The sequence below is a fragment of the Antechinus flavipes genome, chromosome 3, assembly GCF_016432865.1.
Source record: "Antechinus flavipes isolate AdamAnt ecotype Samford, QLD, Australia chromosome 3, AdamAnt_v2, whole genome shotgun sequence".
Taxonomy (NCBI): Eukaryota; Metazoa; Chordata; class Mammalia; order Dasyuromorphia; family Dasyuridae; genus Antechinus; species Antechinus flavipes.
Window position 1 is genome coordinate 616,474,043 of NC_067400.1, and position 11,810 is coordinate 616,485,852.

An 11,810-nucleotide genomic window follows, 5' to 3' on the forward strand; every position below is an offset into this window, starting at 1 on the left:
GGTCGACATCTGGATTCTAAATCCTGTCCTAAGGCCTCAGTTTTCCCATCGATAAAAGGATCATGTTGACTAAATGGTCTCTAGAAGGGCCTTTTCAGCTCTACCATTCTAAGTTCTAAGATTCTTTGGTTCTAAGACTTCTAGGCTCAAAGAGTCCAAGAATCTGTAACCCTGAGATTCTGTGATTCTTTGAGAGAGGTTTGAAAGTATCCCATCCCCTTCTAGGAGGGTGAGGCTGGTGGTCTACTCTATCCCTCCCACGGGGACTGATGCCATCTCACAGTCCCCTAAGTTTTGGGAGACCTCTCTGGAGGATGCCCTGGTTAGGGGGAGGAGGGATCTGGGGTCAGAGGTCAGGGGCCAAGTTGCCCACCCCCCCCACCCCCATCTCCCCATCCCATGGTATGCCTCCAATCCCTCCATCCAATCTCTCTCTGTCTCTCTCTCTGTCTCGCTCTCTCTGTCTCTTTCTCCTCTCTCTGTCTCTCTCTCTCTGTCTTTCTCTCTGTCTCCTCTCTCATTTCCTCCCATCTTTTCTCCTCCTCTCTTCCCCCTTCCCTCCTCTTACTGGTCTCGTCCCTCGCCCAAGCCGCCGCCCGCTGTCTGGACCTTGGTTCGCCGCCACTTCCCCACTCAACACTCCCCCATTGCCATGCCTGGGCCGTGGCCCCTCTCTCCCTCCCCCACTGCCCAGTGTCCGTTGTGTGGATAGCGCTCTGTGTATTAGCTCCATGACCCTTCCCCTTCTCTGAGTCCCCCTTCCCCCACATGCCTCCCTTACCCCAGTGACTCACCCTTTTTTTGCCGTTATAAACGTCCATCTCTACATCCGTGTCTAACGCTGTGTTCTTTGCTTTCCATCCCACGACACGCGCACCTCTCTTAACCCATTCCCCCCCACTCCCCTCACCACCCCCTGAACCCTGGGGAGGAAGGGAGGGAGAACTCCAAGGGGGGAGCTGGGGATCCCTAGTGATCTGAAAGGGGGTGAGATCCTCCAGGGACCCTGGGGGAACTGGAAGGGAAAGGGCTGGCCTGGAGGGGACCACCCTCTCCAGTGGCCCTGGCCAAGGGGCTGGGGCGGGGGGAAGAACTAAATCTGAGAGGGGTTGCGGGCAAAGACTGAGAAAGGGGCAGGGAGAAAAGGGATACCGCTGAAGGAGACGATGGGAAGCACACACTCCCCTCAGCCCCTGACGAAGTCCCCTGGACAAAACCAGGGGGCTCCCATCACAAACACCCAAGGGACAGTCATAGTCACATAGAAATTCTCAGATACACAGAAACAGGCGCAGACGCCGAGAGTTGGAGAGACACGTGAGGCTCTTCCAGTAGGTCTGAAAGATGCAAAGAGATGAGGGACCAAGTGGGAAGCAGAAGCCACAGAGGAGAGAGCAAAGAAAAAGGAGGCCCAAAGACAGAGGGAGAGCCGTGGTGGGAGGAGGGCACCCTGAGCCCCCTGGCTCTGCCTCCAATCTGCTGGGGGGCATTGGCCAAGGGCCTGCCCCTTCCCTAGGCCTCAGTTTCCCACTTTGCAAAGGGAAGAGATTGAATCAGAGAGTCTCTAAAGGACTTCCTGCCTCAGTAACAAAATCTATTGAGAGAATGGCTGGGAAAAGCAAAATCAATTAACATCCTTTGGCTTCATCTTTCCCACCTAAAAACTGAGATGGTTGGATCCCTTCCAGGACTATGATTCCATAAAGGTCAAGGTGCAAAAAGGCAGGGAAGGGATGGAGTTTGAGGAGACAGAGACAAAGATGGCATTGAAGAAATGTAGCCTGAGAGAGCTGGTCAAACAGTGAGTGAGAAAGAGAAACTGAGAGTGAACTGGAGAGAGACAGAGAAAGGGAAAGAGAGGAGAGAGGAAGAGAAGAGAAAACAAAGGCTCCGGAAAATAGTTACAAACTACCATCTCCCTCATCTCACATATGCGCTCTCCCCTTCTCCATATGAGAGATGCGGCTTCCATTCATGAAGGAACCCCCAGAATTCCTTTCTCACCCTTCCAATCTGGCCCTACAGATACCTAAATAGGAGTGCTAGGGGGTGATCACGGCAAAGAGCGGGAAACTGGACCCATCCCTTTCTTTTCCGCTCATCCAGTCTAGGAGGATTTCCTGGAGACGTCTTGGTTGGTTAGGTGTTTTGCTCAAAAGAAAAAAAAAAAAAAATCCCAGACTCAACGGAGTTGGGAGTTGGGATGGAGGGGGTGGTTGCTGGTGTTGGGGGTGGGGCGGGGAGCAGGGGCAGGGGTGGGGGAAGAACCAGGTGGCTCCATGTGGGGGTCTCCCTCACACTCCAGCCTAGGAGGATGCTCCTGGGCTATGAAGGGAGGAAGCGGCATATGATGGAAAGTCCAAGGACCCCAGTTCCCGTTCTTACCACTCACTGTGTGATGCCTCGCTTGCCCCCTTCCCCTCTGGGGGACTTGGTTCCCTCATCTGTAAGATGAAGGGTATTGGACTTCAGGGCTCTGTGACATTGCTCTAAGGGCTGTCATGGAGCGTGCCTGGATGAAAAAAAAGAAGACCCAGGATTTGAGTAGGGAATTAGGAGGCTACCATCCAGATCCGTGCCAGCTGAAGGTGGGCTGATCGGAGCAAGGAAGGTTCCAGGAACCATGATTGGTGGTCTAGGAAAGGGGACCCCGAGCATCCAAGGAGGAAAAGTCCTCTGGCTACCCAGAAAACAGACGGAGACCTCAGAGACACGGGCCCACGGGGATAGAGAAACTAAAGAGGATGAAGGAGGAGGAGAAGGAGGAGGAGGAGGAGGAAGAGGAGGAGGAGGAGGAGGAGGAAGGAGAACAAAGCCAAACTGCAGCTGAGGGCCTCCAAGACCAAAGAGACAGAGATGACACCAAAAACTCAGTGAAAGACAAGAGGTCAGGGACGGAGGCCTGGAGAGACAAGCATGCTCAATTCAGGTCATTGGGAGAGAGAGGCAGAAAGTCATAGGGGAAAGAGAAACGGGGAGACTTCATCGATACACAGCCCTTACTTCCCAAGCTGCTGTTTGCGATCCAATGAGATAAGATCCACGAAACCCTTTGTAAATCTTGCAAATGCTATAACTCCCTGAGACAATACCAGCCACAGAGGCCTTTAGCTTTGCCACCGGACCCCTCACTCGTGATCCCCCCCTCACTCTCCTTTAGTTCTTCTACGTGTCTTAGTCTCTGTCTCCCATTATCCCTCTCTCCCCCATTGTCCCCCCGCACCCCTCAGCGTTCCTCTCTGACTTCCCGCGTCCTCTCTCCACAAACCAGTTTTCCTCTTCAGCGCCCTCCTGTCGTCAGTCTCCCTCGGCTCTGTCCCTCAGCGTCCCCTTTCTCTGTCCCTCGCTCCCCTTCCTTGTTGTTCCTCGGTCTTCCGCACCTCTCCGAATCTCCGTTTCAGTGTGGGTCGACATGGACGTGTCTCTAGCTCTCCCAGACATGGCTATTTTCCTTTTTTATGGGCCCTGACAGGGACTGTGAGCCTCCCCATAACCTAGGCCTTGAAGCCACAAATCCAGCCTCTCTCTCTCCTCTCCTGCAAGAAATCTCCTTATGACCTCACAGTCAAGAAATGACAACACAAAGTGGGTAGGACTCCTGCCTGGGTGGGGCTCCCTGGGAGGGGTCCAGACCCGGAGAGGATAATCAGTGACCCCCCCCCTTACCCCTAGTCCAAGGCTGGTGAGGCTCAAAGGGGGTGGAAGGGAATACAGGGGATAGGTTAAGGGGGTAAGGGCAAGAGGCTGGGGTCAGTCCTTTGCAGCCTTACCAGCAATTTTTGTCCCTCTCCAGCTCGCATGGCTGCCCGAGGGACTCAATCCGTGTCTCTAGAGAGGAGAAACTGTGCACTGGTGAGGCTGCTCCCCAGCTCCTTGCCCTGCCTCCCTCCCCCACTCACATTTTGACCCATCGGGGGACTCTAACCCCGGGAAGGGAAAGAAGGGAGTGGGGGTGGGGGCAGGGGTCCCAGATGAACACAGGTGAGGGATCCAAACCCTCGAGCCTCCCAGCTGCTCTCTCCACAGATGGAGAAGATCAAGTGTCTACAGGCAGCCAATGCTAACCTGAAAAAACTGGTGGGTTCCTGGGCCTGGCCTTTCGGGGGGACCAGCGGGAGGGCTGGGAGTAGTGGAGGGAGGTTCGGCCACTAGGGGATTCCCAAGGGGACGGATTATCACCACCAGGTGCCAGCTTTGGGCCAGCCCACTCACACTCTTCCTCCCTTAGCACACACTAAACCTCCTGAATCAGGGGGTCTCAGCCCTCCTCCTGTTTGGCAGGGACCAGATCAGAGATCTGGGTCAATGTTAGGATCAAATATTCGGGATCTGAATTTGAAAGTCTAGGGCAGGATTCAAAATTGGTCCCACTTAATTAGCAGGTTGGAAATATTTTAGACTTACTGGGGTTAAAGGTTACGTTGAAATCTCAAGGTATCTGGCAGTTTGGCTGAGATTGGGGGGATCTGGCTGAGTTAATTTGGAGATGAGATCTAGGGTTAGGTTTATAGAGTCTTCTAGAGCTGAGCTGGGTCAAAGATTGAGGCTGAAGGAGGAGGGGAGGAGCTCAGAAACCATCCAAAGCTGAAGGAGGGGGGGAGCTCAAAAACCATCCAAAGCTGAAGGAGGGGGGGGAGGAGCTCAGAAACCATCCAAAGCTGAAGGAGGAGGAGGGGAGGAGCTCGGAAACCGAACCCCCCTTTGTTAGAGTTAGGGTTAGGGCCTTGCATGGTCCAGAGATGTTAGGCTGAAAGCTGGAAGCAGTCCAGCTCCTCCTGGGACAGAAATGGGATGGTAGTCGTTAAGAAAGGATGAAAAGCTCTCATCATCTCTCTCTCTTATCCCTCCCTGATCTGGATCCACTAAACCCAGAATGAAAAGTTGCAAGAGGAGAATGATGGTGAGCTAACCTGCCTCTCCTTCTGAGACCCTAATGTCCCCTCCCCCCACAGCCACCTTTTTAAGCGTCTTTGCTTGGAGAAGTTCCAAGCTGGTGGGTCTCCCATCCTCAGAATACCCGGCAGCTAGTCAGAGACCTCATTTCTAGCCTCTTAGTCCATGTGGCCTTGGACTACAAATCCTTGTTTTCCCTTTAAATTTTCAGCCCCCCCCCCCCAAGGACCGAATGGCCAGTTGTCCTTTCCTACTTCTGCCATTCAGTGTTCTATGAGACTTTAAAGTCTCTCCCAGCTCCGACACCGGTTTATATCCAGATACTTTGGCTCGAAGGTTTTAAGGTTCACTCCCTAAGAGTCTGTGATTTTTATGCAGTTAAAGTTCAGCGTAGCGGGGAGGGGGGTGCAGGGCTGGGAGTTGGGGGGACAGGAGGCCCGCGGGGCAGGCTCCAGCTCTCTAACGTGATTCTCTTCTCATCTACCCATACACCTACTCTCAGTCCTGAGATCCACTGAAGAGGTACTACTCAGGTGAGCAACTCGTAAACGCAGGCCCCCACTTAGCGCTCCCAGGGGCACAGGGGATAAAGGGGGGGGGGAGCCATCCCTGTGCAAGGGCAGGGGACTGGACGAGAAGGCCTGAGCCGCTCCCCTCCCATTGCCAGAGCTGCTGCTAAGGGACGCGTTTCAAGAGGGGCGGGAGGCGCGGGGCACCCTACGGGAGTTGGGCCGTCAGAAAGCCGTCTTTGAGATCCGTCCTCTGAAGGCACAGCCGAGGTTGGGGGGGAGGGAGGTGGATGAGGAGGAGCTCGAGGGGAGGGGCGGCAGTTCAGGGGAGGAACACGTAGAATTGGAGGAGGGGAAGGTTCGGGGACTGGAAGGGAGAAAAAGAGTGGGTCCGAGGCCTCGGGCCCTTCTCCCCCCCTGCTCCCACAGGGACAATGACAAGATAAAAAAGAAAATACTGAAGCTAAAAGAACGCCACGAATCTCTGGTGAGCAAAGAGGAGCGGGCGGAACCTAGACGGGAGGGGGCGTGTCGCGCAAATAAGAAAGGCGGGCCCGGGGGCGGGGCCGAGGGAGATGGGCGGGGCCTGGAGAAGCCCAGGTGTTTGTCAGGTGGAGCGGGAAGGAGAACTTTGGGAAGGGGGCCGGGCGAGGTGGGGAAGCGCCAGCGCCGAGGAGGATGGAGGTTCCCCTAAGCATCCGTTTCTCCCTCTGCCCACAGCAAGACGATATCTACACGCTGGAGGAACGTCTGTGTGAGTGTGTGTGTGGTTGGCGGGGAGGGATGCGGGGGCGGGGCCTTGGGGGGTGTCTCCGTTCTCCCTCGTAACTCCGCCTCTTTTCTCCCTCCGTAAAGGTTCTTGCACCTGCCCTGAGAACCGATCGAACCACGAACACAAAGAGAGCAAAAGGTGTGGCCGCTGGCCCCGGTCTTCAAGGAAAGGAGAGAGGGCAGGCGGCTGGCGGGAGGATGGGGCGGGCAGTGGGGAGGAACCTCCGTGGGACTTGAGGGGCCCTCAGTGTGACATCTCTCTCCCCTCCCCTTTTCTTCCTCTCTCTAACACCTGGGGCTCCCACCTCAGGGCTGCGAACACAGGGCGGCGGCTCCCGTGAGTCCCCGAGGCCGGATGCACCTCCCCGTCCCCCCACGGAAACAAACCCCCTCCGGGGTTCAATAAACTTCTCTCCGGGGCTGGGACCCCCTCTGATTCCCAAATGTTTGCTTCCTAGGACGTGAAGAGTTTTTCAATGGGGAGGGGTCCGGGACGGGGGCGAGGGGCACCTCACTTGGGTCCGACCCCAAGCGAGACGACGACCCGAGACACAAATTCCGAGATGAGGAGGCGGGGTCCGGGAGAAAGGGGGGGAGGAGAGAGGGCGGCCGAAGGGCGGGGCCCTAGAGGAGAGTTTATGAGGGAGGCCCAGGATTGGCAGTGTAGGAGCAAGGGCGGGGCCCATTGAGAAGGGGCCGGGCCTTCCAGAGGAGAGAAAGATGTATGGGCGGGACACTGGAAGTGGGGGAGCCGCGTTCCTTGGGGAATAGGTGCCCAGCGGGGGGCGGGGCTCAGATTAGCTAGCCGGGAGCTAGAAGTGTGGGGGTGGGGACCAGGAAGGAGCGCGGGGGTCGGGTTTGGGGCAGCAGGAGGGAGCGGTAACTGTAACCCGCCTGGGACAGGAAGCTCCCAAATGTAGCTAGCAGTCCACCCACCCCCAGTTCTGGGAAACGGCCACCGGCCTCCCTCCGAAGGCAGCCCTCGGCAGAGCCCCGGCAATGGGCTGCTGCTCGCGCGCTCTCCCCTGCCCCTGGAGCTAGCACTTAGTCCCCGGCTTTTCTCCATCATGCATCCCCATCTTCAGATCCTTGGGGAGGAGGAAGGAGTTCTGTCCCGAAGGGCAGCTGTCTCGTATCTCCCTCTATAACAAAACTCCCCGTCTGCGCTTTAGTTTCTCCGCTTTCGGGGGGGAGAAGAGGGGTTTCCTGTCTCCTTTTCCTTAGGGACTGTTATATGGCTGAGACTAGATGACAGGGGGTGGGGTGTGTGTGTGTGTGTGTGTGTGTGTGTGTGTGTGTGTATCGGGGAGGACTTCCACTGTCCAAATAGGACGTTTTGTCCGGGGGAGGAAGGGGGTAAAGGGAGCCGGGGAACCGGGAGAATGAGGCTTCTGGGAAGCGATCCCAGAAGATGGATGAGGATCTTTGGCCTGAAGCCCGAGATTCTCAGGGTTAGATACCGTGAGACTGTTAGATGAAACGTTATGGGTTAGATCAGAGAATGGAGTGTTGATGTCGGAGTCCATTTCGCCCCCTCATTTTCCAGATGGGCAATTTAAAATCCAGAGAGAGGAGGGGTACCTGGGGGCAGATGGGGAGAGAGGATGCCAGGGTCAGGTGGTTAAGGAAGAGGGGGAGTCCCCTTTGAAAACTCCAGGCTGCCAGGGTGTAGAGTTTTGTCCTCCTCAGCTTCAACCCCTTCCAGAGAAAATCTTTGCCACTTTCCCTCCCTTCTTTCTCTGCCTCTGCCTGTGTGTTGGGTCCCCCTCTCCCCCTCTCATTTTAGGAACACAGGACTCAGACCATCAGGTTACCCAGTTTCTCTCTTTCTCTTTCCATCCTTAGTTTTGTCCTTAATGTCTATTTCTCCATCTCCTTCCATTAACCTAAGCCTCTCTCCATCCAGTTCAAGAATTAAGTTTAAGGCAAAGGAGAGAACGAGCTGAAATAAATCGTCCTTGCTCAAGTAACTGCCATTTTTCCTTTCTCTAATCTCTCTTTTCCCACGAGCTTCTGGCCATCTCTAACCTTATTTCTCTCCCTCTCTCTCTCTGGAACTCCATCTTTCAAACTAGCCTCTCTGATAAGAGGGCTGATGAGTGCTTTTCAGGGTTTCTCATGCACCTTTGCTCACCTGTGGCTCGGGGACCTGCGTCATGACCACGCCCGCCGAAATTGGCTCAGCAGAGGGGCTCACCCGGTCTGAGGATAACCTAGCGGTCTCCAACCCAAGGACGCCCGGGGAGGGGTCTACCCCACGCATGTGAGGACTGCCTCTGGCACAATGGACGGAGGAGGACAATTCGTTCCCACGGAGCTTGCGCTTGCAGCTTGGGCAGCCATCAAAGATGCTGCATCCCTAATCCCTGGAGGGTCCTGACTTTGGACTTCAATGATTCAGGAAGAGAAACTGAGGCTAATGATTATGCAGGACTGCCTGCCTCACTTCATTTCACCCTGTGATTCACACCTCTTTGAAAATGAAGGAGGAACAGCATCTTTCAAACTACTGTCTCTTTTTTCTTCCTTTCTAAGACCATAAATTTAGGGCCAGAAAGAACCTTAGACACCATCTCTCCCCATTTTCTCATTTTACAAACACGCCTAGGGAAGCGATTTGTCTCCCGTCGGTCTTTTTATCTCTGGATGTCTCACCTTCCATCCCTTTCTCTGTCTCCATATGTGTTATTATTGTTATTTTCTTACTCCATCTCTTCATTTTTCTCTGAATTTCTCACCACCTGTATTTTGGTCCCTTTGTTACCCAAACCTAAAGTTTAAGTTACTTTCCTGTCTGTTTCTGTGTTGACCTGATCTCTTCTTTCTCTTTCTTTCTCTTTCCATTCCTATCTCCCATGTTTCTGTTCTGCCCCATTTCCTTCCTCTCCAGACCTTTTCTCTGGCTCACTCCCGTTTTTCACTCTTTGCTCACACCAGCCATCTTGGAAGATGGGGGGCTGTTTTTCCCTTTCTTTGTATCCCCAGCTCTAAGCTCGGTGCTTCAAAAATGGTTGTGGATTGACTGATAGACCTTTCCCGGAAGTAAAACCCAGAGTTGGATTATTGAGTAGCCTTCAGTATTGAATGTAGTGGGGCCCGAAGCATCAGAACCAGCAGCCTGAGACTGAACCCCCAAACTGACTGAAGGCCAGTATTTGTCTTTGAGCACACCATGCGGGTGGTGCTCTTATCTCCCGGGCTCACCGGCTTGCCCCAGATTGGCTGGATGGGGGCTGTCCAGCTTAAGGGAAACCTCCAACCCCCCCTTCCCCCTTTGGGGAGGGGGAGACTGAAACTGACATGGATGGGAAAGCTTAAAAGAGGAGGGGCAAACTCAGGTAGGCGGCCCCAGCCTGCTATGATCGCCTTTGATTGGTTTAGGAGAGTCAGATTCAAGTAAACAAAGCTGGTAAATTTCTTATCAGTTTGATAACCTTGTTTTCTTCACTAAAGGTGTGTTTATGTGGGGAGCAAAGGGAGGGAGCCCCCGGCTTTATTCTGCCTCAATTCTTCCCAGTAGAAAAAGGGGAAGGGGAAAACAGACAACAGCTCCCCCAGTACAAACTTTTGCTCTTCTCCCCATAACTTACCACCCACCTATAAAGAAAGGAAACCCCAGGATCACAGGCTAAAGGGATTGTAGAATCCACCCATTGACTAGGGACAGAACAGAAGAACCCCTCCCACAGGAGAATTAACAGAATCCTGCTGTGTGGCTTTAGGGCAGACCTGGTCTCTCTCTGAGCCTGTTTTCCCTTCTCCTAAGATAACTGAGTGGGCCTGGGAGGTTTCCCCTCATTTCCCCCTTCTGTGGTTCCGTGGGCTTGTGCCATCCCTTGGAGCCCCCTGGCCTTGGCTTCCAAGCGCGCTCTGCGCCTGGACGAATCCTTTCTCCTACCGGAGACTGTTACCTCTCACGGTAAATGAGATGGTGGGAACAGCCCAACCCAGAGAGGGCAAGTGATTTGCTGGAGGTCCCCTAGCTGGTGGTGCAAGAGCTGAAACTCGGGCCTTCCCCACTAGATTTGCTCCCTGCAGGGGGTAGGAGTGGGGGCAGAGGAAGAGAGTGGGCCCTTTAAATTGGAAGCCCCACCTTTGCCTTTAGAGGTCTCAAGCACTTTATAAAAAGCCCCCCGCCCGCCTGCTCCCAGCTCCCCTGCTCCAGAAGTGGAGGAGCTCCTGCCCCGGCCCTCTCCTCACAGGCTGGCCTCCTCGCCCTCCACGGCCTGCCTTCCCCATCAGGCACCCATGCAGCTGCCGGCCCCCTTCGATATGTGGAGAGACTATCTGAACCTGAACAAGATCCTGTGGGAGGTGATCTCGGGCCAGGGGGCTTCTAGGGGCAGGGAGAGGTCCAGCCCGGAGGCCCAGGCTGGGCAAGAGAGGCAGGTGGTGGCCAGGGGGCCGGGGGACCCCGCGCCTCTCTGCAACTTCTGCAAACACAACGGGGAGTCGCGCCACGTGTACACCTCGCACCTGCTGAAGACTCCTGAGGGCGTGGTGGTCTGCCCCATCCTTCGCCATTACGTGTGCCCGCTGTGTGGCGCCACGGGGGGCCTGGCCCATACCCTCAAGTACTGCCCCCTCAATGGCGGCCAGCAGTCCCTGTACCGACGGAGCGGACGGAACTCGGCCGGGAGAAAGGTCAAGCGGTGAGGGAGCATCTGGACCTCCTCTTCTGGACCCCCCTCCTCTGGACCCCTCCAGGACTTCCTGGGCCCTGCCCCATCCCAGGGACGCCTCCCTCCCTGGGCCTTCCTCCACTCCTAATTGTCCCAAAGCCGGGGAATCCCCAGCCCCTGAGACCTCCCAGCCCAAGCTACCTCCTCCCAGGGAACCCTCCTCCCCAGGCCGTCCCCCATTCCCCAGGGGCTGGTCCCCTCTGATATCTCCAAGACCTTCCCTAGACCCTCCTCTTCCCAGTTCACTCTATCCTGGGGAATCTTCAGTTCCAGGACTCCTCCCCATTCCTGGATCGCCCTGACTCGCCCCCCCTCCCCGGCACACCCAGCTCCAGGATGTCTCAGCATCTGGAACACCCCCCCTTGCACCTTGTCTCAGTCCTGGGAAACCCTCCCCCAGGACCTCCCCTCCCCCTGCCAACCTCCAACTTCCCCCGACATGGGGGAGCTCCTGAGGAGTCACAGACTGCACCAGGGGCTCTCTGCCTCCCTACCCGGCGCTGCCTCAGACATTGCCTTTGGCTTCTGTCTCAGCCTTGAAGGTGGAACCCCTCGGAACGGCTCCTGGCCTCGGGACTCCCCACGGTTGGTTCCTGTGAAGATCCCCGGATGCAGCTTCTCTTGCTGGGGCCCTCACACGAGCCCTTTGAGTTCCAGGGGGTGACCAGCCCCTGGAGATGATGACGGAGGGGGTTCCTCAGTCTCTCTCTTCACTGCTGTCCTTCTCCCCAGCTCCAGAAAGATAGCTTGGGGTGGGCTTGGGGAGTTTACGGGGAGGGAGATGTTTGCTTATACTGTTCTTATGCACCTGTTATACAACCGTTGGTTCCTGCAGCCCTCCCCCTCCCGTGATCTGTCCCCCTGAAAACCCCTCTCATTGCCTGCAAAGCTCTGTTCGAAGGGGAGACTGGGCTAGCTCTCTAAAGCGTTTTAAAGTCTTCGAGGAAGAAGGTTG

At 55.5% G+C, this 11,810-nt stretch overlaps 1 protein-coding gene and 1 long non-coding RNA gene across 3 annotated transcripts; one reads left to right on the forward strand and one right to left on the reverse strand.

The window, feature by feature from the left end:
- Window positions 1-558: 558 nt before the first annotated feature.
- Window positions 559-3,476, reverse strand: LOC127556287 (uncharacterized). 2 transcript variants are annotated; one of them, XR_007952390.1, is made up of 3 exons: window positions 3,381-3,476; window positions 2,386-2,512; window positions 559-2,151 (listed from the first exon to the last, which is right to left on the reverse strand). It is a non-coding gene; the product is annotated as an uncharacterized LOC127556287 (long non-coding RNA). The 2 variants fall into 2 exon arrangements; XR_007952391.1 differs by having other exon boundaries at window positions 3,269-3,437.
- Window positions 3,477-10,088: 6,612 nt separating this feature from the next.
- NANOS2 (nanos C2HC-type zinc finger 2) lies at window positions 10,089-11,167 on the forward strand. Its single transcript, XM_051991417.1, has one exon. It carries the CDS (start codon window positions 10,422-10,424, stop codon window positions 10,827-10,829), a length of 408 nt encoding a protein of 135 aa, XP_051847377.1. The 5' UTR covers window positions 10,089-10,421; the 3' UTR covers window positions 10,830-11,167.
- Window positions 11,168-11,810: the final 643 nt, after the last annotated feature.

Excerpts from the sequence above, each read along its gene's own strand:
- NANOS2 (XM_051991417.1), top strand. The coding sequence starts at position 10,422 with ATGCAGCTGCCGGCCCCCTTCGATATGTGGAGAGACTATCTGAACCTG.